Raw genomic sequence first — 26570 nt, 5'->3', positions numbered from 1 at the left:
CACAGCGCTTCATACATTTCAAACAGAAACGAGAGATTTATCAGCCAATCAAATCACTTGTTATCTTCATACACCAACCCCTCTCATTCTTTTTAGCTTTAACTACGACACAGTGTTGGTGTATACAACGGAATATCAACTTAACAATTTCACGAATGGAGTGTGAGAGAATTTCTCCACCATGGCTTTTTTTTTTACCCCGCCTCGATTTATCTTATTTCTCTATATTTGATTTCCGGTAGCATGTGCTGTTCACTGTCTCTTAATGAATATGAGTGCTACTCCTCACCTTGAGGTGCATGTGCCAAACATTCATGCAGTGACACTCTTAAGTAATAAGAGACACCAGTGCCAGCAGCACATATGAACTGGTAAGTGATGGAATGCAAGCATGCAGGCACAGACATTCTGCATACAGGAGCGCTGTTTTGTTCTTCAATTTCAGGTCATGCATATGAATGGATCTGCCTGAAAAACCCATGATGAGTTTTAAATTGCAAATAAGCACCATCTGCTCACTGCCAGTGTCCTCCCCTAATACCCCTTGTTAACATCTCTGTACTACAATGTCATAATCTGTGAAGCCTACAGGCTGCAGTGTAGAATTAATTCTTTATGAGAGCCAGTAACAGCTTTCTGTGTAAATCAGGGCATGACTAATGCAGGCCCTGTATATTAGGAACATCATTTTATTAAGATGCCGACATTCTTTTTCATGTACTTCTAATTCTGTATTGCAGGAACCATTATAATGGGTAACTAAGATAAACATCCAACTATCCATTTGTAAGATGATTTGCCTATTAAGAATCACAGACCATTCTAAGGACAAATGCACCCTTATGCTGATACAGGAGAAAAGGCATTATTTTGATAGGAATGCTTACCTCCATAAAGCTACTGCAAAGTTTAATCAAATCCTGCCCCAATTCTTCTATTGACTCTTCAAACACAGACTCCCTGAGTCTTTAAGCTGTACCTTATCTAGACATCTAGGGGGGGGGTGGGGATGAACCAACCCTACTGTATGTATAAGCTGATATTATGAGAAGGACGTCCAATAAGCTGCCAATTAGAATCTTCACATGTACCCTAATAAAGGACTTTTCTCCTCATGCATTTTCTCTGCCCTGCTACCTCCCCTCCCTCTCCCCCTTCTCCTGAAGCAATTCTGGGATCACAATGGCCTCATGTGGCCAGGAAAAGAGGAAACAGACCCCATCTTGGTCAGCAGGCTCAAGTCTCTCTCCCCCTTGATGGCTAGAAAGGCTGCCTCTGCTCATCCAGGGGCAGGATGTGCAATGTTATGCTACTCCCAGGCCAGTAGTCCAGCTTCTGTAACAATGTTGTCAATAATCTGTATCCATATAATAGTGATCCCAGTGAAGTGAAAGGTCATAGCAGCAATATCCTCTTAATTGTCTAATATATCACAGCGTAGGTAACATCACTGCATTCAGTGGAGTCACTGTGGACTGCTGTACTTCCCAGCAACTGCTAAATCAATGTAAGCTCTTCCTTTATTCAGTCTTCGCTTATTCTGATTTTACACAGTATTGTACAGTAGCAATGGCACTGCGGCAAAGCTGATCATCACACAGCAGTGAACACTGAACACACGAGGCAACAGATCAAGATGCTGAAAGGCACACACATGTAAACCCATGGGCGGGATGGATCCTTTAGCTAACACCCAGGGGCACGCAGAAGAAACCAGAATGGATCCTTTCTGCACACAACTCCTCTTTACTCTTTCTGATTCTCTTGGATAGCATTTGCATTCTGAGTTCCAGGAGACCCTTTCCTTGCAATACAAGCCCTTTTCTGTCCTCCATACGTAGCACTGATAAGTACCACAGTCTTTTCATTAAAAAAAACAAAAGCACTGAGAAGCAGGTGGTTTCCAGCTTCTTTTACTGACAGTTGATTACATGACTGAATACTATTTACAGCGTTAAGTCTGATTCCAATTACAGTCAGTAAATAATAAGAAAGCAGAAAGATGAATAAATTGGGACCTCACTTCTTTGGAAGCACACTTCACAACACTTCAATTCTTTCTTCTTCTCACTTACGTCAATTACATGGATTGCATGCAGTTCAATCCTCTTTCAGAATCCCAATTTATATCACGGCTCTTCCCACTGTAGGTGGTTAGATGTTTAGTCCCAGTTTCAATTCTTTTACTAAGGAGAAAATACTACTTACCTGATAATTTCCTTTCTTCTAAGAAAGACAGGCAAATCCACACCAGTGGGTTATGCACTCCTACTAGCAGATGGAGGAAAGTTGACTCACTGACGTTACGGACATCTAGCCCTGCCCTGACATAAGCCCGCCAATATTCTCTGGAAAAGCCAAACTGTGATCAAACTGATTATACTTGAACATGACAATTAACAGCCAACCACACTTGTCCCGAACGTGACTATGAACAGACAAGCACTCATAGTCAGAAGGGGGTAGGGAGGGGCAGGAAGGGGAATTTCAATGCAAAGACAACTAACACGAGCCATGATTTTTTTTTTTCTTTTACAGTCTGAGGTACTGATGCACAGATATTAGGGAAAAATACAGGACCGCTTCTACGGCCATGTCCATAAGCAAAGCATGACAAGCAGCACTAATTGAAACATGGGGGTAACCTGCATGGTGTGGCAAATACTATCATGGGAAGTTTGTTAGGCAGACTGGATGGTTCTTTCTGCCGTCATGTCTTTGTTTCTATGACTATTAGACAACCACTCAGGCTTCCAACCAGCTGAACACACTGAGCTCAGTCAAAAGAGTTAACATTCATTAATCTCAGGGACGGATATGTCACTTACCAGCCCTTCACTTAAATGACAGAAATAGGGGGTGCTATGCCGTGAGCAACAAAGATGGATGTGTGAGAGCTGAGCTCCTGCTCCTTGGAACTTTACTCTTCGCCCCACATCGCCAAAAACCAGCACCGAGACCAGAAAATTACTAAAACACTAAGATGGCCACGAAGTGAAAAACTGCGGATTTGAAACACTTAGGCTGTAGTAAACAACCGACAGAAACTCTGCTAGCAGACAGCGCACAGGCCGCAGAGCACAATGATGACGCAATCAGCGGGGAGGAGTCCCTAACCTCCGTGCCGGAGCCTCAATCGAAGGACCCCCCTAGTAGAGAGGAAATGAGGGGCTGGTTTCAGGAGCTCCGATCCGATCTCAAGCAGCACAAATCGGAACTGCTGGCATCGATAGCCGACATAAGGGAAGATTAGCAGCATTGGGAAATCGTGTCGATGAACTCAATACCTGAGTGGATGGTCACGCAGTGAACATGGCGGCGCTTACTACGCAGTGCCAACAACTACAGCAAGAAAATCAATCTTTCGATGAGAAGCTTGAGGACCTCGAGAACCAGTCCCACCGCTATAATGTAAGGATCCGAGGGGTCCTGGAATTGGACAGCTATAAAGACGCCACTGAGGTGGCAATTAAAATCTGTGCCTTCTTTTTAGGCAAAGTGGCTCCAGAGACAATCAATTTAAATGATGAGAGACTTACTTCGGTGGACATCGAACGGGCACACCATGCACTTGGGCCTAGAATTGATAACAAGGCAAGGGACATCGTCATTTGCCTGTGCAGTTTCCAACAAAAATCGCTGATTTATGACACAGCTAGACAACAACTTGACTGGCAATGGGAAGAACATAAGATTTCTATATTCCAAGACCTGGCACCCACTACCTTGCTCAAATGTTTTGAACTACAAGAAGCCATTCAAGACTTGCGAAGAGCGCAAATCCGCTACCGATGGACCTTCCCTTTTGGCCTTTATTTTTCATATCAGGGAGTTTAATATCGAGAGAAGACACTACCAGAAGCTGCGGAAGCTTTTAAAAGTGTGGGGTTACCTATTAACTTTACCATCCCGACGAAGCCAGTCCCACTACCAAAGAAAGATCAAAACCCAAGATGGCAGGAGTGGTGAACGGACGGCGCAGATTGCATCACCAGTCAGAAGATCTGGGCTCTAATCTTTCTGATTTATTTATTTATTTGTTTATTTTTAATTTTTCTATACCGAAATTCCTGTATGAGATACAAATCAATCCGGTTTACAGAGAACGGGAACTCGCCCGGGGCTTGTCTGGCCAGGGCTTTTTACATTAAAACATTAAAATTTACATAACATTGCATTAAAACTTTAAAACGTTAAACATGGCTTATTTACAGTAACAGATAAACATAGAATGCCGTTAAATAAACAGCTCAGAGTAAGTAGCTCCGATCAACATGAGTGGGAGGCAGATCGGGCATGAGATCCCTACTGTACAATAAAGGTTACAATAGTATGTTTTGAGGAGACAATAATGGTGATTGCATTGATGAAATTAATGTTATGGCTGCAGAAAGTTTGGAGCTGAATAGCTTATCAAAGAATTGGCTAGGAATGAGCAATGGGTAGTGTGGGAGTGGAGGGTGAAGGAAGGAGGTTGGGAAGCCTGGTTACATTGTGAGTCTGGGAAGGGTCGGGAAGCCTAGTTACATTGTGAGTCTGGGAAGGAGGTCGGGAAGCCTGGTTACATTATAAGTCTGGGAACGCAAGTCTAAAGAGCCAAGTTTTTAGTTGTTTTTTAAACTCAGGTAGGCTGGGTTCAAGGCGTAAGTCTGGTGGAAGTGCGTTCCATTGGTGTGGACCTGCTGTTGATAGTGCTCTCTTTCTTAATAGTGATTTTGCAGGTGGTGCATACAGAGATCCTTTGTAGGCGCTTCTGATGGGTCTGGAAGATGTGTGGGCTCGAAGTTGTGTCTTTAATGTGATGGGTGCGATGTTGTTTATAGCTTTGTGAATGATGGTGAGTGTTTTGAACTGAATCCTGTATTTGATGGGTAGCCAGTGTAGATTGCATAAAATAGGGGTGATATGATCTCTTTTATTGGAGTTTGTGAGAATTCTAGCAGCGGCGTTCTGTACCATCTGAAGGGGTTTGATAGTGCTAGAGGGGAGTCCGAGAAGGATGGAGTTGCAGTAATCGAGTTTTGTTAAGATGATGGACTGAAGTACTAGGCGGAAGTCGCTGAAATGAAGAAGAGGTTTTAGCTTTTTGAGGACCTGTAGTTTATAAAAGCAGTCCTTGGTGGTGGTGTTTATAAATTTTTTAAGGTTTAGTTGGTTGTCCAACCATGTTCCTAGGTCTCTGACATCTGATTACATCTGATCAAGGATGACTCTTTAATAGTCCTTAATATTAAGGGTTTTCTCATATTTACCTTTATCTGGAAAAGTACTGGAATGCTGGTAGCTATGTATAAGATAAAGGCCCTGAGTTTAAGAGCCTAGGCCTTAGCTATATATGTGCTGAATTTATGCATGCTATTTTCTGGTTATGGTTATTATGCTTAGGGGACTTATTAGATTTACTTGCTAAGCTGGTTGCAAGCGGATAAATGAAAGGGGACGACCAGGGAGACACACACTAGCCCCACGCCCAACATTATTCCTGTGGTATCCCCCATGACTGGGGTGATCTGCTGCGAAGGCGGAGCAGACATTCGGGAGACCAGGGGAAATGCTGGGTGGGGGCACCAAGCATCAACACAGTTTTCTCTTACTCTTATACTTCATATTGAATGGGTATTCTTAATGACATGGATGGAGTACTGGGATATGGAAATTACACAAACATTATGGTTTAAATGGCTCGACTTATCACTGAATGTAAAGGGTCTCAACTCATATAGGAAGGGTCAGCTTATGTTTCAAGAATTACTGAGTCACAGAGTAGCAATAGCTTTATTTACAAGAAATTCACTTGAAAAAACAATACTAGGGCTTGCTTAAATATAGGGACTACCCTTCACAATTTTTTGCTTCTAGTTCAGTGAGTTCCCGCTACACTGGTGTGGCTATATTAATAACTTCTACCTGTGTGCATGAAGTGTTGCACCAGTATGCTGAAATCACGGGTCGCTTGTTGATCCTCACTATTAGAGTCGGGAAGGAGGTGCTAACATTAATCAATGTTTATTTCCCAAATACTAATCAGGGTCTATTCATTCAGGAATTGGAAGAGAAACTTTCCCAACAAGCTAATGGGTTGCTAATCTTGGGAGGTGATTTTAATCTTACCTTGAAGCCCAACCTGTATAATTCTGGAGCTACTACATCCTCATTAGGGGAAGCCAAGAGAAACTTTACGGCCTTATCCGACAATTGGGGGCTAGTGGATATATGGAGACAGAGGCACCCAATTTCTCGCCAGTATACTTTTTATTCCAATGCCCATGCCACATATTCATGCATAGATTTATTTTTGGTGGACAAAATGATACAAAATAAGGTAGGGCGGGCGGAATTAGAGTGATTGTGTATCCTGGTTACTCCACCATAGTACCTAGTGCTCCAGAAGCTTAGGCCTCCTCCTTGCCGGAGAACCCTGGCCCCCAGGGCTGAAGAGTTTAAAAGCCACACTACAACAGGGAAATCAATTAGACTGGAGAGAGCAAATATACATTGTTCTTCCATCTTTAACGTACTTATTTTTCCTATTTACTACAATTCCATAGATAAACTCCTTAAATTTCCACCTTGAGACTCGTCTATACTCTTCCACTTCCCCTTAACATCCTAGGTTTGCTGTATAGCAACACACTGTAATTTGCTTAATATTATGTGGACAGAACAACTAATTTAAATTTTTCATTTGTCCCCAAAACATTTTACATTCCTAAACAGCTCCAGTCCTACAATACTGAAAATAAAGAGATAACCTCTGAGAGCTCCTGCTATATAATAAGCACAGGGACTTGGGTCCCAGTGGCTCCCATTATACAAGCAATGCAGGGGCCCAGGGACTCTCCTCCCAGAATTCCTACTGTAAAATAAGCTAAGGAAAGAAGTCTCCAGGAGCTCCTGCTATTCAATAAGCGCAGGGACTCAGCGCCCAGGAGCTCCTACTATGTAATAAGCACAGAGACTTATATCTCAGTAGCCCTCACGGTATAAGCAGCACAGGGATTTGAGCCCCGATGGCTCCTGCTGTATGAGAAGAGCAGGAACTTGAGTCCAAGTGGTGCAGGTACTGAGCCTCCAGATATTCTCTTTTATAATAAGTGCAGGGTCTCAGTTCCCCCTAAAACTCCTAGCTTAAGTGACAAAGCTCTGAAAAAGAATGCAAAGAGACGCCTCACATATGTAATATTCCAGCTGAGTTTAGGCCAGCAAGATGGTAATTATCAAGAAACATCAGCAGCTGCACGCATACAGCCTGTGTTACTCACCACACTGCAGTTACTGGTCACTGAAATGCACTTTTTGTCATCACACCACTGACAGCCATTTGTGTTGGCTGTACAGCTGGCGCAGTCCATGTTCCTGTAACATCTGTCATCAGCAGCAGCTGCAACACAAATGGAACATTTTTAAAAAGGAGGAACACGTCAGATGTAAGAAGACATTCTTTAACAGCTGCTTGAGCCACTCTCTGGCTACTTCTCACCACAGATGCGATTGTCAGCAGCTGGCCAGCACAAACCCAGCTCCATGCTTTCCTTGCACTTGAACACTTCTGCAACATCTGACCTGCAGCTCAGGCTGTTTGCAGTTAAATAAACCATTTCTCTTTGAAACAGGAGGCCCTAAGAATGTGTACACCTCCCAAAAGTGCATCCAGGAGAACACAGAGCAAAAAACATTAAGACATTTCATTTAATTGTCTGCTTCCTCGTTTTCTTTGTCTTGTGTTTATTATTGCTACAATTCAACACTCACTCAGGACGATACAATATCAGTGCACAAAAAACGTGCATCCAAACTGGGCGCATATTTTTTGAATGCACGCACCTCCACCTTTCGTGGGTGCTCAATTAAATAGGCAAATGAGCTTCCGCCGCTAAAAGAGATGTGCAATGGTTAATTTGTGCGTCCCTAGTGCTCTGCCTCAGGTACCCAGGAGAATTGGCTGTGCATCTAGGATAGCCAGGCCAGAACTCACTCCCTACCCCTGACAGGGCTGTTCCTGATTGGTAATTTTCACTGAAACTTGCCATTTAAAAGGACCAATCCCCTTTCAGGACAGCCTTCTGAACGGGGATTGGTCCTTTCACTGACATGTGACAGTGAATGGACCAATCAGCAGGAAGTGACGGAGTGAATAAATTAATATCAAGAACCCAACACTTAATATTAATGTATTCACTCCTTCACTCACTGCCGGCAGGGATTCTGATTGGGCCAGACCTTGGGGATGCTGCTTTCTGTGGTTCCCCCTAATAGGAACCACAGAAAGCAGGATTTTTGTTTTTGTTAAGCCCTTGAGCAGGACATAATTCAGCTTTCTGCGGTTCCTCTTATTTAGTATCGCTAGGATATTAATAGGAGGAATCACAGAAAGCAGGAGTTTTTGTTTTTTTTCGTCGGCCTTTGAGCGGGCAGGAATTAAATTTGCAGTGTTAAAATGGGCGCCATAGCTGCACAACAATTTTTTGCATTGGGGGTAATTTACATGGGATGAACACTATTAGCTATGCACTGGTTTGGACGAGCTAATCCCCTTATTGCATGAGGGGTTTTGGACACACATCCAAAACGTGCATCCAAGTGCATGTAAAGCTGTGCGCTTGACCAGCACACTATATTGCATCGGCCTAACTCACGGGCTGATACAGTAAAGTCTGTGGGAGAGCGGGCGAATGCCCGCTCTCCCGGCACGCGCACCGGCTACTCGCCGGTGCGCGCGATGCAGTATTTAAATTAGGTCCGGCAGCAGATCCGGGCAAAAGGAGCGGCGGCTGTCAGCGGGTTTGACAGCCACGGGCTCGGAAACCAGACGCCGGCAAAATTGAGCGTCCGGTTTTCGGCCCGACAGCTGCGCTATGATATTAAGTTGGAGGGTGCACAGAAAAGCAGTTTTTACAGCTTTTCTGTGCACTTTCCCGGTGCCGGAAGAAATTAGCGCCGACCTTTGGGGAGCATACACACAAAGGATGAGCATGTTAGAAATTTTCAAGCAGCAGTGCTTCCAGTCATCAAGGTTTGCATATCTACCATGAGCATTACTAAATTCTTTGGGCCTGATATTTAAAACAGACACACTTATAAATGTGCTTTACTCATGTAAGTGGGCTTTTGAAAATTGCAATTGAATTGTCCATAGGATTTTCCCGCATAAGTGCACTTTACATAAGTAAATGGCTTTTGAAAATTGCTATAATAGCAGTTACATTTGCACATGTAAATCCTTTTGAAAATTACCCCATTTATGTATAAAAAAGATATGTGAAAGGACAGTAGTTAGGGTTGAAGCCTTAACAACAGTCTCTACTACTCACAAATTTCACATTTATGATAATTCAACAACCCTACTGTATTGTATGGAAAGAGCCAAGAATTTATTTTTAAAACAGGCTTCAACTTTTTATAAAAAAGAAAATCAGTCGCCATGCAAGAAGGAAAATATAAAGGAAATCACAAACAAAACAAAAAATTAAATTCCTATAAGCAGACTTTAAAACTCATTGGTAGGGAGGCCCCACCCATCCCCAGAGGGTAGAAAATTTTTCTGAGTGAGAGGTACAAAAGCTCTTACTGCCTTCAGGTAGTGTTTGAAGGCTATTAGGCAAGATCTTCGCAAATGTTTGAACTTTATAGGTAATTGTTGGCTCAAAAATTATTGAAAGAAATAAATTCCCTCTAATTCCTCCTTAACACAGCTAAAAAGGACCAGCTTCCAATAAACGCTCCAAGCCTGAGGAAAGCCCTCACATCCCCCACTCCCAACCAAGGCTTTGGCATTTTCAATGATTTAATGCAGCAGAACAAGCACAACAATATTTCAACAATTCAGTTTGCAATTAACACAAACAAAATACCCTTTATTAATCTGGCCTTTAATGTGCCTGAAGAAATGTTAGATTTTAAAGTTTTATAAAGCTCCAGCTTAGCCACTTCTGCCATTAGGGATGCCAACTTGCTTCTTACTATTGCTTTTTGGGGGTTTTTTTGGGAAAGTTTGATCCAGTCTTGGTTTTGCCCCATGGCATACATAGGTTTGTAGTCCTCTTTTCTCAGGCCAGTGGTTACTAAAATTGCCCAATTGATCCTGCAAGTCAGAGGGATTTTCAGGATATCCACAATAAAAATACCGAAGCCCAGTACATGCACATTTCTCTCATGTGTATTTGCTGTGGATAATCTGAAAACCTGACTGGTTTCAGGGTGATGAGAATAGATCTGGGGAGCAGGGTGACGTTCCTCATCATAACCTTATGCAGCCGTCAGGCTCACATCTGGCAAGAAGGCAAGTTTCCTGAAAAACAAACTCATGAACCAATTCCACAAAACAGTCCCCCCCGTCCCCCCACTGCTGCAGGACTGTCAAATCAACTATTGGACCTGATTTTTAAATAAAAAACATCCCGTAGTCCTGCATCTTCCGTGAACTAGAGGATCTGCGGTTTACTTCCACAGACCCAATTCAGAATTCACCAAATCAATCAGAGAAAATCTGAAATATTTTGCCAAGTTTCAAGCAGACTGAATCAGTCTGGTTCAAGTTTGACTTCAAATTATTCTCAAATCCCTAGTGGCACAAAAATATAGATTAGTGTGAGCGAGAGAGAGAATATAGAGCAATGGAAGAGGGAAAGTCAAGGGTGGAAAATTTGAAAAGCATGACGGTGGCCATAGTAACAAGTGTGCATGTTTTATTCACAACAAAAAGCACAAAGAAATAAAATATACAAAAATGAAACCTTGCTTTGAAACCTAGATAGGCTGCAAGAAAACAAGAATCAGCAAGGCAGATAACCTAGGCAATGTAGGTGTACACTCCCTTCAGGGTTACCACTACCAGTGGTACTTTATAAGAGTTATGTGTCTTGGCACTTTGCTTGTTTCATACCATAAGCTATTACTCTAAACCAGGGGTCCCTAACTATGGTCTGCCAAGCTGATTTTTACAAACTGTAGGGTTTTAACTTTGCACAGCCAGATCTGGTCAAGTCTGGCGGCAGCAGAAAGGCTGGCCAGTATTCTTATATCCCACCAGCGGCAGAAGATCAGAAGTGAACGGCACCACTAGCAGAGAAACCAGGCCCCGCCACTGTAAGGAAAGGAGTTATGTGATCGAGTGAGTCAATGAAGGAGTGAGAGGAAAAGAGAGTGAATGAGAAGGGTGCGTGAGGGTGTAGGGAATGAGGAAGTCGAGGGAATAAGAGAGAAGAGAGGGGTGAGTAAGAAGAGGGGAATGAGTGAAGGGGAGGGGAGAGAGTCATACACACCTACTACTTCAGGAAGTGCAAATGTAGGGTAGGCAGGTAGCAGGGTTCTCAGGGGTATGGCAGGGCTCCCAACTTCTAAGAAATCTAAAATATTGCATTTGGTATTCTGACACAGCCATGGGAACCCTATCCCCTTCCTTTTCCCACCATTTCAAATCATCCAGACATGCTCACCATCCCCCTCTCATGAGCAAAATTCCCAGGAGAATCCCCCTCCCCATGCCATCTGTGATTCTGAAATGCCCTATGTGGCCCTTCTCTTGCAAGGTCTGGGGACCCCTGCTCTAAACTTTGAGATAAGTGGGCTGGGAGAAATCAAAACCCCAAGCTGCAGGCTCAACCACCACAGAGGGTACTGGTGATTGGTGGGGGGATGAGCAGGTGGGAAGGAAGAGAGTGGTTAAGCCCTCCTATAAGAGGAGGATGGGAATTTAAATTGGAAACTGTGGCTACTGTTTGTTGTATAATGATTGTGTTTTTATTGTAATCCTTGACATAGGGAACCCTCAGCCCTATTTCTAAAACAGGGATCACCTATGTTAGTACTTAGTTATATCACTTTTCATGTCAAAGGCATAAAAAGCATAATTCACAATTAATGGTAACATTGGTAATGTTTATTTTGAAGGATCAATTTTCAAAATAACTTCAGAAATGGCATGAATGCATATGCAGGTTTATTTATTGTATCTAGGATATTTTTTTTATGATATTTCAAGGTGAAAATCCAAGGGCAAATTGCTCACTGTTACATTCTGAATGTGCTCTCTCAAAGAGTTCACAGAAAGAGACTTCCAATGTATTTTCCAAGCACTGACTATTCCCACTCAATTCTCTAACTTGCCAGAATACTTCCTTCACAGTCTGAGTATTTGTGCCTCTAAGAAATGCTATGACCCAGTTTACTTTTCAATCAGATTTTTACAGAATTGCCTCCCAACAGGATACAAAGTTGCAAACTTGCTGAGATTTCATAGATTGTATAAAAAAAAAAAAAATGCTGGTTGCACTGAATTAGAAAGTGTTGACAGTGAAAAACTAGCTTCTGAAGAACTGGCTACATCTACAACTTTAGAAGGAATGTAATACTTTTTTGTGTTACAGAAGTTCTTTAAAAATGCATTAACTTTAGAAACACTGGCTCTCAATCCCTCACAACACTGTACCAGAAGAATATGCCAGGAATAATCATTTAAGCTGTGAATTACAGTAAGTGCTGGTACGAAGCACAAATTTGGCATCACGAGATACCAAAATCCTTCACAAAACAGGTGCAGCACTGGCAACAGCAGCACAAGTTCCCTCACACAGACGGGCACATACACATTATCCTACCACTCTCCAATACTGGTAGAGCAGTGCAGACTAGACCTTTCAAGATTGCTTGTACACTTACAACACCCAGAACAAATCTACTACAATGTAAAGAAAGGAAAACCACAGTCAGTATCTGTTATAGCTACATGCATTCCAGAGTTAGAAAAATCATAAAAGACCTACAGTCCAGTGTTTCCCAACCAGTGTGTGTGTCATGGCTCACTGGTGTGCCTTCAGACCTGATCATGTGTGCCTGATGCTGAGATGCAGGCCAGCACCTGGACTCTGCTCTCGGCATTTCACAGCAACAAGAGGCACCAGTGGTGGCTCTTAAACATTTAGGAGCTGCTTTCTGAGAATGTCCGCAATCATGCATTCTTCTTCTTCTTCTTCCTAGTGAAGCATGGAAAGTGAAAATGCATGGGCAGCATTCAGGCATGGATAGCCGGGCCTGGTTTGTGTGGCGCCCACCTGATCTTTCCCTTCCTGAGCTTCTCCTTTGAGTCCTGCCAGCCTCTGACTTATCCCCAGGGTGAATGGCATGAAGAAAGCGCGCACTGAATGCTGGAAATGATTCGCTCTCAGTGCTGGGAACAGAAGCGTTGGAGGAGCTTTGGCATCCATGGGGGCCGATGTAATAAGACCCGCGGCAGAATCAAAATGGCGTCGTGAGGGATGAAAGTGATGGCTTAAGCTGCGGAGTTACCTCGTCTTTTTTGCTTATTTCCTTTTCGGGTTATGCCACACACTAAGAGAAAAGGCCGATTGAGGGCTGCAGCCTCAGCTCCCCATCAGCCAGCTATGATACAGACGAGCATAGAGGGCTTTTGCTCCATCGCATATTTAGCTCAGGATGTTGGCTCCGCTGTAAGCGAAGGAATAGAGCAAACTCCTGCCCTACTGGATGAAATATCATTAAGCCCTGGAGCCCCAGTGACTCCCTCACCACCCACACATGACGCGGCTGGGAGACTGGGCGTGCCGACGGGACGGACAGCGTCTGAAGCAGCGGCCGCCATAGAGGCAGGCCCCCCAGCCAAATTAGCATTCTGTGTTTCCAGCGACTTTGTGCGGACATCTACACCGCTGATAGCAAAAACATCTACAAGCTTAGAGGTAGAACAATTACCAGGTTACCCATAAAGATGCCTACCCTAGAAGGGAGAGAGATCTTGGAAAGCTCCCAGAGCAGCGAGGGAAATCCTCAATATGCTTCTTTGGTAACTTTTTCTTGTAAACCTTTTCTAGTTAAACCCCAGGGGGGGGGGCGCCATGCAATATGTAATTTAGGGGGTCGCACTAGGAAGGAGCATGAGCGGTAAAAGTCTTACCCGCATCTCTGTCTGCTGTGCAAGAAAACATCGAGAACTGTCGCCAGGTCTTCGGGCCTTTGGACCGTAATCAGGATCCAGAAGCCAGAGTATTATCGAGAACAGAGTCCCGTTGCTGAAAACTGGAGGATGACTTGATGCAATCCCAAATACTGGTAGAGAGATTCTCTTGATGTTGTGTCAATCATAGCCAGCAATAGCGATATGTGACACTAACACAGTTCTTGGAAGATAATACGACCTAGAACCATACGAAACCATGTGGCCCGATTTAGTGACTAGGTCTCGATGGGAATGTCGCTGAAGCGGGATTAGAGCACTTACCGTTCTTCGTGGTGGATCGAAGAAGGACGAGTCTGTGAATCTTGATGGCTCCGTGGATTTCAGGAGGTATCGAGGACAGCCTGAAGAACATAAATGTCCGACAACTCTGTAATCTGGTATGGTAGCGCAGCTACAGAGGAGACAGGCTAGGCATGTCTGGCACTTCCACATTATTTTGTGGTAGCTCAGAACCCCGCACTGGTGTCGGTGGGGAACGCCTCGGCACCTTGGGAACAGAGGAGCACATGACTCATGAACCCGGGCACGCTTCGCAACTGGCTCAATGTTCAATGACGCCAGTGCAGAATAGATATACCTTGGAGCTCGGCCCGGTCATTCTCTAGCACCGAGGAACTGCCACCAATGTGTGTAACAGAGACGGTGGCAGTGGCGATGTTTGTCTCGGCGCTCAGCCCGGACATTCTCCAGCACTGAGTAAGGTAGCACCAATGTCCTGGATTGCGTCGTGGCGGATGGTCACCGTACTGGTGATGATGATTGCTACGGTGCTCGGCCTGGTCTTTCCCCAGTGTCGAGGTGTATGCCCTTGCTGTCTTGGATGGCGAGTGGTGACAGACTGTCAGCATGCCTGCACTGTTCCTGGCACTGTCTAGTGCCCTAGGATGATATGGGACTTTGGGTAAGACCCCGACGCATGGAGCATTTTGTGTAGTCGAGGGCATTGCGTTTAGGTGCTCGGTAGTATTTACAGTATCGATGGCGGCATTGAAGGGGGCTTCGAGGGTAACATCAAAAACATCGATGAAAGCGTCGATGGCACAGGCGGAGCATCGATAACACTGACGGAAGCACGTAGGTATCGATGGAATCGATGTGGCATCGAAGAATCAAAGAGTCATCGATGGCATCGGTGAAATTGATACCGACATCGTTGGGATCGATGGCAGCATCGACAATTCGCCGAGGGCATTGGACAGCATCGGTGAATCAACAAAGGTAACGATAGCATCAATAGAATTGACGATCGCACCAATGGAAACAACGTGGGCGTCGATGGCATGAATGAAATTGACACGGCCTTCGATGGCATCGACCGGGGCATCAATGGCATGGACCCAGGCATCAATGGAATCGACCCAGACATCGATGGCATCGACATGGGCGTTGATGACATCGATGTGGGCATCAATGGAATTCATGGAGAAAACAGTGTCATGGATGTAAACATCGATGGCACTGACAGAATCGATGCGGGAATCGATGGCATCAGGAAGGCATGGATTGAGGCACCGACAGCATTGATGGGAGCATCGACCGCTACTAAGGTACCGAGGAAATCGATGGAGGCCTGGATTTGACAGCGGCTCTGGCAGCAATGGTAACTATGGATGTCCCTATCCCACTAGCCCTAATAACCAGGTGGAGGATCGCAACTCGCAGGCTTTGTGGGGCTAAAACATAGGGAGAGGGAAGGCCGCAACTCGGTTGGTAGGCCTGGGAAACCATTAGTAAGGAACCGACCGAAAACAGGGCAAAGTACTCACTGAGTGTCAAATAAATGTATGCGAAGGGAGACCCGTGTAGGGAAAAATTATTTGTGAAGTAAAACTTCAAGTGTTTCCGTGTGGAAAAGTTGTGAGAATTTCTCACGGAGCTCCTGACCATGGTACTAACAGAAGCGCAGAAAAAAGAAGCATGCCATTATCCCTGTGAGCACAGGGCATGCTGAGTATGCTCAGTGCACTCAGTGTGCCAGTGTCAGTCAAAGCTTTCTAGAAACTTTGACAGAAAAGTTTTCCGTGACAGGCTCCATCCACTGACGTCACCCATATGTGAGGACTACCATCCTGCTTGTCCTGTGAGAAAGGATTTTAGACAGTGCTGGTGAGGAGCTGGCTGTCGTCATGCATGGGCACCAACAACATAGGAAAATGTGGGAGGGAGGTTCTGGAAGCCAAATTTTGGCTCTTAGATAGAAAAATGAAATCCAGAACCTCCAGGGTAGTATTCACTGAAATGCTCCCTAATCCACGTACAGGTCCCCAGAGGCAGGCAGAGCTCTGTAATCTCAATGTGTGGATGAGACGATGGTGCAAGAAAGAGGGAGCCAGTTTTGTATGGAACTGGGGAACCTATTGAGGAAAGGGGGGGGAGGGAGTCTTTTCTGGAGGGATCGGCTGCACCTTAACCAGGGTGGAACCAAGCTGCTGGTGCTAACCTTTAAAAAGGAGATAGAGCTGCTTTTAAACTAGAACAAAGAGGAAAGCTGACAGTCACTCAGCAGTGCATGGTTCGGAGGGAGGTATCTTCAAAGGATACTAATGATGCATTAGAATTAGGGCACCCCAACAGTGAGGTTCCATTAATAAGAAAAGTAATCCAAGTGCCTGTAATTAAAAACTCACCTGAGCTAAAAGATTCCAATTTATCCCTATCAATTAGAAAGCAGAATGAAAATAAAAAAAACAAAAAACACACTTTGAAATCTTTGTATGCTATTGCCAGAAGTCTAAGAAGGAGGTGGAAGAATGAGAATGTATAGCAGTGAATGATGACATAGACTTACTTGGCATCTCAGAGACATGGTGGAAGGAGGATAACCAATGGGACAGTGCTATACCGGGGAACAAATTATATCGCAATGATAGAGAGGAGGGCGAGGCAGGATGGCACTTTATGTCCGGAATGGCATAGAGTGCAACAGGATAAAGATCCTGCATGAATTCCAGAATTTAATTATGCGTTCAGTAAAAATATTTTCTTCTATTTGTCTGAAGTATATCACCTAGTAATTTTATTGCATATCTGTTAGTCTTTGTACTTCTTGAAAAAGTAAACAACCAATTTGTGTTTACCCCTTTCACTCCACTCTATCAAATCTCTCCTCAGCCATCTCTTCTCCAAGCTAAAGAGTCCTAATCTTTTTAGCCTTTCCTAATAGGGGAATCGTGCCATCCTTTTATCATTTTGATTGCCCTTCTCGGTACCTTTTCTAATTCTGCTATATCTTTTTTTAAGATATGATGACCAGAATTGCACACAGTCCTTTACCCAAAATCTCCTTTGTCTTATCTGTGTTGGCACTGGTACAGTGTTCTCTCTTACCATGACTTAAATAGCCACACCATTACATATAAAAAGGCAGCACTGCCAGTATTACAAGAGGTTCTAGAATAGTTTAGTTTATTCTCTAAATAGATCACCTTTCCATTATAAATTAAAGCAATTACAGCAATACACCTCCTATTGTGAAATCAAAACAAGCTGTGCTGCTACAGACACCTATGCCCAAACTACACGCCAACAAAATAATGAAAATATTATTGTACACCACTTTGAGTGGCCTTGTTTGTTGGGTAGGCAGCTTATAAATGGTTTTAAATAAAATAAAGATCTGAATTACACACACAGGCAGACCCTCATGAAATACAGAACAGGTGCAAGAAACCTGACTGCATGTGATACAACGCTGGAGTCTCCTGTACTGTGCAGAATAGAAAGACACAAGATGCACATCCTATCACTAAACTGAAAATAAAACACCTTTTTTCTACCTTTCTTCTCTGGATATTTTTCTTTCATCCACGGTCATTCCTAAATCCTTTTCCAGGCTCTCCCTGCCATTTCTTATTTCTTTCCTGTCCGGCCTTTATTTCCTTGAAATGTTTATTTTGTAATTTTTGGTCACCACTCATTGCAGTTTTCACTCTTGTGCAATTAGTTAGCCTCTTTTTTGTTTTGTTTTTTTCACTTTCTCCCTTACATATCACATTGAATCTCTTGCTTTCATTGCTCTCCCTTTGTCTTTTCTGCCCTTGTATCCACTTATATCAGGATTTCATCCCTCCATCTCCCCCTTTTTCATGTTTCCTCCCCAACTGTATCCTTCATCTCCTTCTAATTGAATTGCTTTCTGAAACAATCTCCATCTGTCTGGCTCCATTGTTCTCCCCAATTCCTAAGAGCCACCTCTTTTTTGGCTCTCTCAAACCTCCTCTCCATCAAATCATCCCCACACTGATTCTCCTTAGCTGTCCTCTCACTTCTCCCAGCCATTGCCTTTCCTGCAGCCAGGGCTCCCCCTTGATTTACCAGTGGCTGCTCTGGCACAGCACTGTGTCCTTTCTTGGTAAAGGATCAGCAGTTTCAGTAAAGCACACCCTTCTCTCTCCACTCCTACCTAGCACCCCACTCTTTCGTCCCCATCCCCTTTCTTCCCCTCCCCCAAATCCACTCTGTGCCCTGCTTCCCCTACTCCTTCCCCTGTACCCCCCTTTGACCCCCACTCACTCCTTAATCTGCATTACCCTGTCTCTCCCCCACCTACTTCTTGTCCTGCATCTTTCCCTTTCTCTTCCTCTCACGCCTTGTCCAGCATCCCTTCTCTCTCTTCCACCCAGCCCTTGCCCATCGACACCCCTTGCCTAGCTGCTTCTCCCTCTCTCTTCCTCACTCCCGGCCTAGCAGCCTCTCTCTCCCAACCATCTGCTCAGCAACAGAAGCTCCCACTCCCCTAGAAACCCTTAACCAACAGCAGTAGCCCCCTCTCCCCCACCTCCTTGCCTAGCAGCAGGAGTTACCTCTCCTCCACCTCTGCCCCCAGAGGCAGCAGTCCCTGCCTTCCCTTTCTGCCCCCACCTTCTACCCAGCCCCTCCCCTCCTTTCTTTCTTTCCTATATTCCTCTAACTGCAATGCTGTAGATCTTTATGCACCTGTAGCAGCAATAGCTGCAGAAACGTAAAGTAAAATCAGCACAAGCGGTGGAGCCATCATGCACCCACAGGCCCTGAGGCAACTCTGACTCTCCGTTCAGACAGGTTTATTCATTATAGCAGCCTGAAAACCTGAGTGGCAGGGAGACCCCTGGACAGATTTGGGAAACTTTTTCCAAGGTTCTTCAGCCTTTAGCCTTATGTCCCCCTCCAATTAATTTTAAGCCTAAAGGCACCCCTGAAATTTTGACAATTAAACTCATTCATTATGTTCCCATTGCAGCCCTTTCCAGAAAATCCTGTAAAAATCACATAATTGGACATCATGCTTTTATACTCAAAGATGTAATTGAGAGTATTACCATAAAATTTACTTTCATATACAAATATACAAATATTTTTGAAAAGTCAAGTGTGTGTATATATATATATATATATATATATATATATATATATATATATATATATATATATATATATATATATAGGCCTCCTCTCATGAAGATAATTTAATTTTTATTGAGAAGGAGGGTCGAAGGGGCATATCTCAGAGGTAAATCTTGTGTAATTTCTTATTGAATACTAATGCCCCATACTAAGCGGAAGGCAAGAGTCAGGGAGATGTCAACAACCATCCCTGTACTAACTGCCTCTCAACCTCAGATACCAGCTTTCTTTGCCCCTTCAACAGGTACAGAACCAGTGGAATGGGTCGCTGGAGGTATTGCTAAGGAGCAAGTACCTACCCCCCTGGCCGAAACAATTCTAAGTCCCAGTGCCCCAAGTTCTCCACCTACACCTTTACAGATTTCTTCAGACTTTTTAAAACTTCAGTCTGATATGAAGGGGCAAGGAGAAGGAGAGACAGCCACAACAGGGGAGCTAGAATCTGGAACACCAGAGAGATTATTTTTACATTTGGAAAAACCATCTTTAATAACAATGGAAAATCTGTGGGATGCAATTAAAGCTCTAGAAGCAGCTGTCTTCAATTTTACGAAGATAACGTTGGAGTCTAATCAGCGGTTCAATAATATCGAAACAACAATTTCCAAGTTAAATGCACAAACTGAATGTATGGGAAAGAGACTTGAGAATTTAAAAGGGTGGCAGCAGAAGTTTGCTAGAGCGGAGATACTTTATGATAGAAAGTTGGAAGTCTTGCAAAACTTCATTTAAATATCTTAACTTAAGAATATTAAATTTTCCAAAACATAACCTAATCTCCCCATATGATATGTTCAAGGAATATCTATTGGAAATTTTGAAAATTCCACAACAAGCTATTCCCACCATTTCAAAGATATATTATGTTGAACCGAAAGGATTAGCACTACAGCAGAACCGTAATATAGAATCTTCTTTGGATCCAACAGGAGTAATAGAATCAACTATAGATACAGATATATCTACTAGATCTGTATTACATGTATCTTTTTCTTTTGCCACAGATAGAGATAATGTGTTTAGAACATACATGAGAAATAGATTGAACATATTTCATGGTAGTAGAATATGGATCTACCCTGATCTTTCTAAACAAGGAGGACATTTTTAAAAGTAAGACCGGAGGTAGAAAGAAAAGGTGGGAAAATGCTTTTAAAATTTCCCTGTAAGTGTGAGGTGGAAATACAACAGAAAAATGTATTTTTTGAAGTTTCAGAGTTACGTGTGTTTTTGAATTCTAGACCCCAAGGGGTAGATTTTTAAAAAGTGCGCCTTCGCGTACTTTTGTTGGCGCATCAGGCGCCAACAAAAGTACGCTGGATTTTAGTAGATCCGCGCGTATCCGCTAAAATCCTGGATCGGCGCGCGCAAGGCTGCCAATTTCGTGTAGCCGGCGCGTGCCGAGCCGCGCAGCCTACCTTCGTTCCCTCCGAGGCCGCTCCGAAATCGGAGCGGCCTCGGAGGGAATTCTCTTTCGCCCTCCCCTCACCTTCCCCTCCCTTCCTCTACCTAACCCACCCCCCCGGCCCTGTCTAAACCCCCCCCTACCTTTGTCGGGGGATTTACGCCTCCCGGAGGGAGACGTAAATCCCCGCGCGCCAGCAGGCCGCTAGCGCGCCGAGACGCGACCCGGGGCGGTTCCGGAGGGCGCGGCCACGCCCCCGGACCGCCCCGGGCCGAAACCACGCCCCCGGGCCCGCCCCCGAAACGCCACGTCCCGCCCCCAAAACACTGCGCCGATCGGCACCGGCCCCGACATGCCCCCCTCGAAAAACCCCGGGACTTACGCGAGTCCCGGGGCTCTGCGCGCGCCGGCAGGCCTATGGAACATAGGCGCACCGGCGCGCAAGGCCCTGCTCGCGTAAATCCGGGCGGATTTACGCGAGCAGGGCTTTTAAAATCCGCCCCCAAGAGAATGCAGCTGTACAGCTTGTGGCTTAAAAAGGAAATATACCTGTTGGCAATCTTAATTATTTCAATTGTTTATTTGGGAAGGATTTAACTTCCCATAAGTTTACCTCTGATAGTGCTATGTTACGTAATCTTTATGAGTAAAAATATTTCTAATTTCTTTTTTCTTTCATTAACTATGAATATTAGATAATTATAAAATGGTTATAAATTACTTTAATTAGACTGATCTGTATTCATATGTTTAAAAATCTTGTTTGTAATATGAAAATGCATAAATAAAAAAAGAGGCGCTAGGGACGCACTAGTGTCCCTAGCGCCTCTTTTTACTGCCGGGCCGCGTGCACAGGAGAGTGTCCTGTGCGCTCTCCCGTGTTTTTTTCGGTATCGGCCCGTATGTAAATAATAGAGTAATATAAGTTTAGGTATAACAAAAAATATGAAAAGTCAGCTATTTACATGGCGAAATGAATGTAGAAGTGTGGTGGTAATGTTGTAGGGGTGGCAAGTAAATGAGCGTGTATCATGTGTAAGCCTGTTTGAAAAGCCAGGTTTTCAGTATTTGTTTGAACTTTTTTGAACAGTGTTCTAGGCGTAGGTCAGAAGGCATAGTATTCAGTATGTGAAAAAACAAAGCAAGACCGGAGCCTTGGAAAGAATCAATCAAATTTGCTTTCCAGGGCTCCGGTCTTGCTTTGTTTTTTCACATCCGTGGCTTTTCTAGACCGCTTACCATACTGTTTTGTGGGTCCATAGTATTCCAGATTGCAGGTCCTGCAATGGATAGGGCGCGTTCTTTCATGGCGGTATGAAGTGTAAGTTTAGGAGAGTGTGTAGCGTTGCCAAATAGTGGGATCTGGTGGGTCTATTGTGGGTGCGGAAGAGTAGTGTGTCATTAAGCCAGCGCATATTTTGATTGTGTAAGGTTTTGTGAATTATGGAGAGTGTCTTACAGCAGATTCGGGATGAGATTGGGAGCCAGTGTAGTTCTTTGAGAATAGGGGTGATATGTTCATTTTTGCGGGTGTTAGTGAGGATATGGGCAGTAGCGTTCTGCAGCATTTGGAGAGGTCAGATGGTGTTTTTGGGAAGACCTAGAAGGAGGGTGTTGCAGTAGTCTATTTTCAAGAAAATAATGGACTGGAGAACAGTGCGGAAGTCGTTGAAGTTTGTTTTTGGTTTTTTTTTTAAGAGCGTGAAGTTTGAAGTACATTCTTTCATTGTGGAGTTGATAACTTTTTTAAGATTAAGTTGATTGTCAATAATGATGCCTAAGTTTCGAACGTGTTGTGAAGTGTATGTGTGTGTGTGTGTGTGTGTGTGTGTGATATGTGTATAGATATATATGCACGCGCGCATATATATGAGAGAGAGAGAGAATGATGGAGACCATGACTTGAACACTGTAAAAAAAAAAAATAAAAAATTAATATTTTCAAATTGCTTGGCTTATTTCTCTTTTAGACACAGGTTGCCTATCAGTGAAGGTGCAGCTTTGTGGTTAGAGCTGTGATTTATAAACCGGGAGACCCAGGTTCAACTCCTGCTTGAGCTTTTCACAATTTTTTTTTCTCTCTTTTCTTCATTTTTATTATACTTCCCATGTCTAACTAATCTCACCTTTTTCCAAATTTAGCAGGAGTTCTGTTCGTATTCTCTATATAGGATGGTGCCAAGAAGAACCGGGCGAAAAAGGACTGCAAACCACCATAGCGGGAGGGCCTCCAAAACTAATACCGTTTCCAGGGACCCTCCATCCTTACAGACTGGCTCGCATGCCAACTTACGACACCCTATTTCTACACGAAGTTCTGGAAGAAATCATGCCACAGGGAGAAGCCGAGGACGAAGCCGCCCAGCCAGAGGAATTACTCGTAATGTTGCAGAGGAACACATGGTTGATACCGTACAGCCAATGGATGGCGATGCTCCACCCACGCCCCTCACGGTTTCCGACACCGCTCTATCCCCTTCTCTCACTTTGGAAAAGGGACCTCCGATTCCTTCACAGCACGGAGTTCGTGACACCATTCGGCCTACTGCCGACAGGACTGCTGACCCAGGTGTTTCCCTTGCTGATTCCGTGCCTGTACTAGCTGACTATAGCTGGGATCCAATGACACATGACAACAGATATAGAAGTTTTTCCCCTAGCCACGAGGTAGATGTGGCCGCAAGACCTCCCTGGGACAACACCATCCCGTACTCACAGCCAGAATGGGATCCAGAAGACAACAGGTGGGAAGGGACCCATCCTCGATGCTACGACTGGCCTCCTCGTTGGTATGGGCAATCGCCACAAAAGGCCACTTACTATGATCATGAGAGGGAATTTACATGGCACCCTTCTCCGTTTCCCGACGGTTACGTCAGAGAATCACCTTACTACCGTTCCTCTTCCGCAGAGGGAGTACACCCGACAAGACAAGGCAATAGCATTTCCTCACATGACAAACGATGCAACGGTGAAAGGCCTTCCACCAGCTTGCAGGCGGAAAAACGCCCATGCAGCAATCTGGCTGATACCGGTGAGTCTGGGTTAAATAGGCAACAACCTGAGGCACTGCAAGGTGCAGTAGTACACAAAAAATCTAAACGCAGGTCCAAGCGCAGACATAGCTCCAGTTCCAGCAGCTCCACCTCTTCTTCCACCTCCAGGTCCACTAGCGACAGCGACACGCATATACACGTTAACAACCCTGACAAGGATTCCAGGGGTCCTCCAGCGTTAACCACACTGTTGGAGCTATGGGAGAGTGTGCCCAAAAGATTAAGAAAGAAAATCAAACAGCGCAAGTACATTGACATTTTTTCCATACTACATGGGAGGCGAAAGCCCGAGGAAAGGAAGAAGCGAAGAGCCGGATCTGCAACCTTAGGAAAAGAGGTCAAAATACCAAAGACCATTATCAACTGGATCATGGCTTTCATGCACATGACCAGTGTGGTAGGACATCGAGATCCCACTCAATACTGTCCCATGTTGAGCTATGCTGTCAACATTCTGCGGGCTTATCAACAGCACGACAGTTGGGCTTGGCTCAACTATGATAAGCAATTCTGGGACAAGATGGAGGAGAATAGATTTATGACTTGGGGTACCCAAGACGTAAACATATGGATTAACCAGATGACCCGGAAATCCACGGATCATGGAACAAGAACAAGGCGGGCATCGCCTGGCAGGTTTCCCCCACGACAAACACCAGGACAAGTTAATACCTGCTGGAGATTCAACAAGACAATCTGTACATTCCCTGACTGCAAATTTAAGCACATCTGCACAGGATGTGCCGCACCTCACCCTTTCACAAACTGTACTAAGAGACAGGCTACGGGGAGTAAGCCAAATGCTACCTCCAGTGTCCCCCTTTGACAAAGCACCCTCGCCCATCCGTCTGCAGGCAATGCTACCATGGTTGGATGTATATCCAAATCAGCAAAAGGCACAAAAATTAGCCCAAAGTTTTTGGCACGGTTTCCTTATTCCCTTCCAAGGTAGCACTGAGCAATTGCACACCAACAACGCACGCTCAAAAACCACCCACAAGGATATCATTCAATCCAAGTTAGAGGATGAGATTGCACAGGGTAGAATATCCGGTCCGTTTAACGAACAACCTTTTCCACACATGTTTCTATCCCCATTGGCGGTCATTCCAAAAAAAGAACAAGGAAAATATCGACTGATACAGAATCTATCTTTCCCACCTGGTCGTTCAGTGAATGATCATTTGCCACAGGCAGAATGTTCCGTTCAATATGCTTCATTCGATTCTGCCGTAGCGTTGGTGCGCACTTGTGGATATGGTGCCCTCATGGCTAAAGCAGACATCGAATCTGCATTCCGGTTACTGCCAGTCCACCCAAACAGGTTTCATGTTACTAGATTTCAAATTCAACCACCTTTACTTCTTTGACAAATGTATGCCCATGGGATGTTCCGTCTCATGTGCCTAATTCGAATTATTTAGCTCATTCCTACACTGGGTTACCGAACAAAGGACTGCCTCACACAACATTATTCATTACCTTGACGACTTTCTATTCGTTGGGCCGACCCATGCTAACTCCTGCTACAACGTCTTAGCAGAATTTAGCAGCATTTCATAGGAATTTGGTGTTCCCTTATCTCCCATAAAAACAGAAGGTCCTACAACTATTATCTCCTTCCTAGGAATTGAAATCGATTCTCATAAGATGATTTCCAAGTTGCCAGTGGAAAAAATTGACAAGTTATGAACCATTATCCAGCAAGTTTCTACAGCTAAAAAGATTACACTACGAGTTGCGCAGTCCATTCTCGGCTCCCTAAACTTCGCTTGCCGCGTCATTCCGATGGGGAGAGCATCCATGAGGAGACTCGCTGAGGTTACAGTGGGAGTCCAACGACCACATCATTTTCTACGGGTGTCGGCAGACATCCGCGCTGACTTCCATATATGGAGCTCATTCCTTACCAACTTCAATGGCATATCCATGCTACAGGACTCACCATTATCCAAAGTGGATTTAAACATTCACCCTGATGCATCCGGCGGTTGGGGTTTCAGAGCCATTTGCCAAAATGCATGGTGCGTGGAAAGATGGTCCGAGGAATGGATATCACAAGGCCTTACCAGGAACATCACTTTTCTGGAACTCTTTCCTATTTGGGTTACCCTTGTTCTCTGGAGCTCTAGGTTAAAAAATAAGCACATAATTTTTTGGTGTGACAACATTGCGGTTGTGCACGTATTAAATTCTCAATCTGCTAAGTGCCCGATTGTGGTTAATTTACTACGGGAGATAGTTTTAGAAGCTTTACATAACATCACGCTGCGCGCACTAGACATGTGCCGGGAACACGTAATAGCGCTGTGGATTCCCTTTCCCATGCTAAATGGCCTTTGTTTCGTATGCAGGTACCAACAGCAGATGAACTGGGAACACCAATGCCAGCACGCTTATGGAGCATTGGACAGAAACGACACGGGATTTAATTCGCAGATCTGTCGCACCATCAACTTGGAAGTCCTATTGTCGAGGCTATGAGGTAGTGGCCACGTTCTTGCAGGAGAGGGGCTGAAAGCAAGGCCCAATAAGCGATGTTACATTGCATCTGCAAAGCTGGCCGGAGTAACAAGAACCACTGTTGAGAAATGTATGGCCTGACTGGCTTTCTTCACCAAAGCCCGTGGCTGGGGTGATCCCACCAAATCATTCCTTATCAGAAAAATGATGGCCCGATGGGCGCGAAAAGAAGGGTCAACCATGGATAGCAGGCATCCCATCACGCAGTATGCTCAGGACGTTATGGACACAA

The 26570-nt window shown here is 44.4% G+C and overlaps 1 protein-coding gene across 3 annotated transcripts in view; it reads right to left on the bottom strand.

The window, feature by feature from the left end:
- The window catches only part of ATRNL1 (attractin like 1), a 2205421-nt gene that overhangs the window by 1473538 nt on the left and 705313 nt on the right, over window positions 1-26570 (bottom strand). For all 3 annotated transcript variants that reach the window (XM_029610472.1, XM_029610473.1, XM_029610474.1), the window contains exon 13: window positions 7263-7381. In XM_029610472.1, coding sequence (XP_029466332.1) covers window positions 7263-7381 — 119 coding nt within the window. The remainder of the gene's footprint in view (window positions 1-7262; window positions 7382-26570) is intronic.

Source organism: Rhinatrema bivittatum, chromosome 7 (assembly GCF_901001135.1).
Source record: "Rhinatrema bivittatum chromosome 7, aRhiBiv1.1, whole genome shotgun sequence".
Lineage (NCBI taxonomy): Eukaryota > Metazoa > Chordata > Amphibia > Gymnophiona > Rhinatrematidae > Rhinatrema > Rhinatrema bivittatum.
This window is presented reverse-complemented; position numbering and strand designations above follow the sequence as displayed.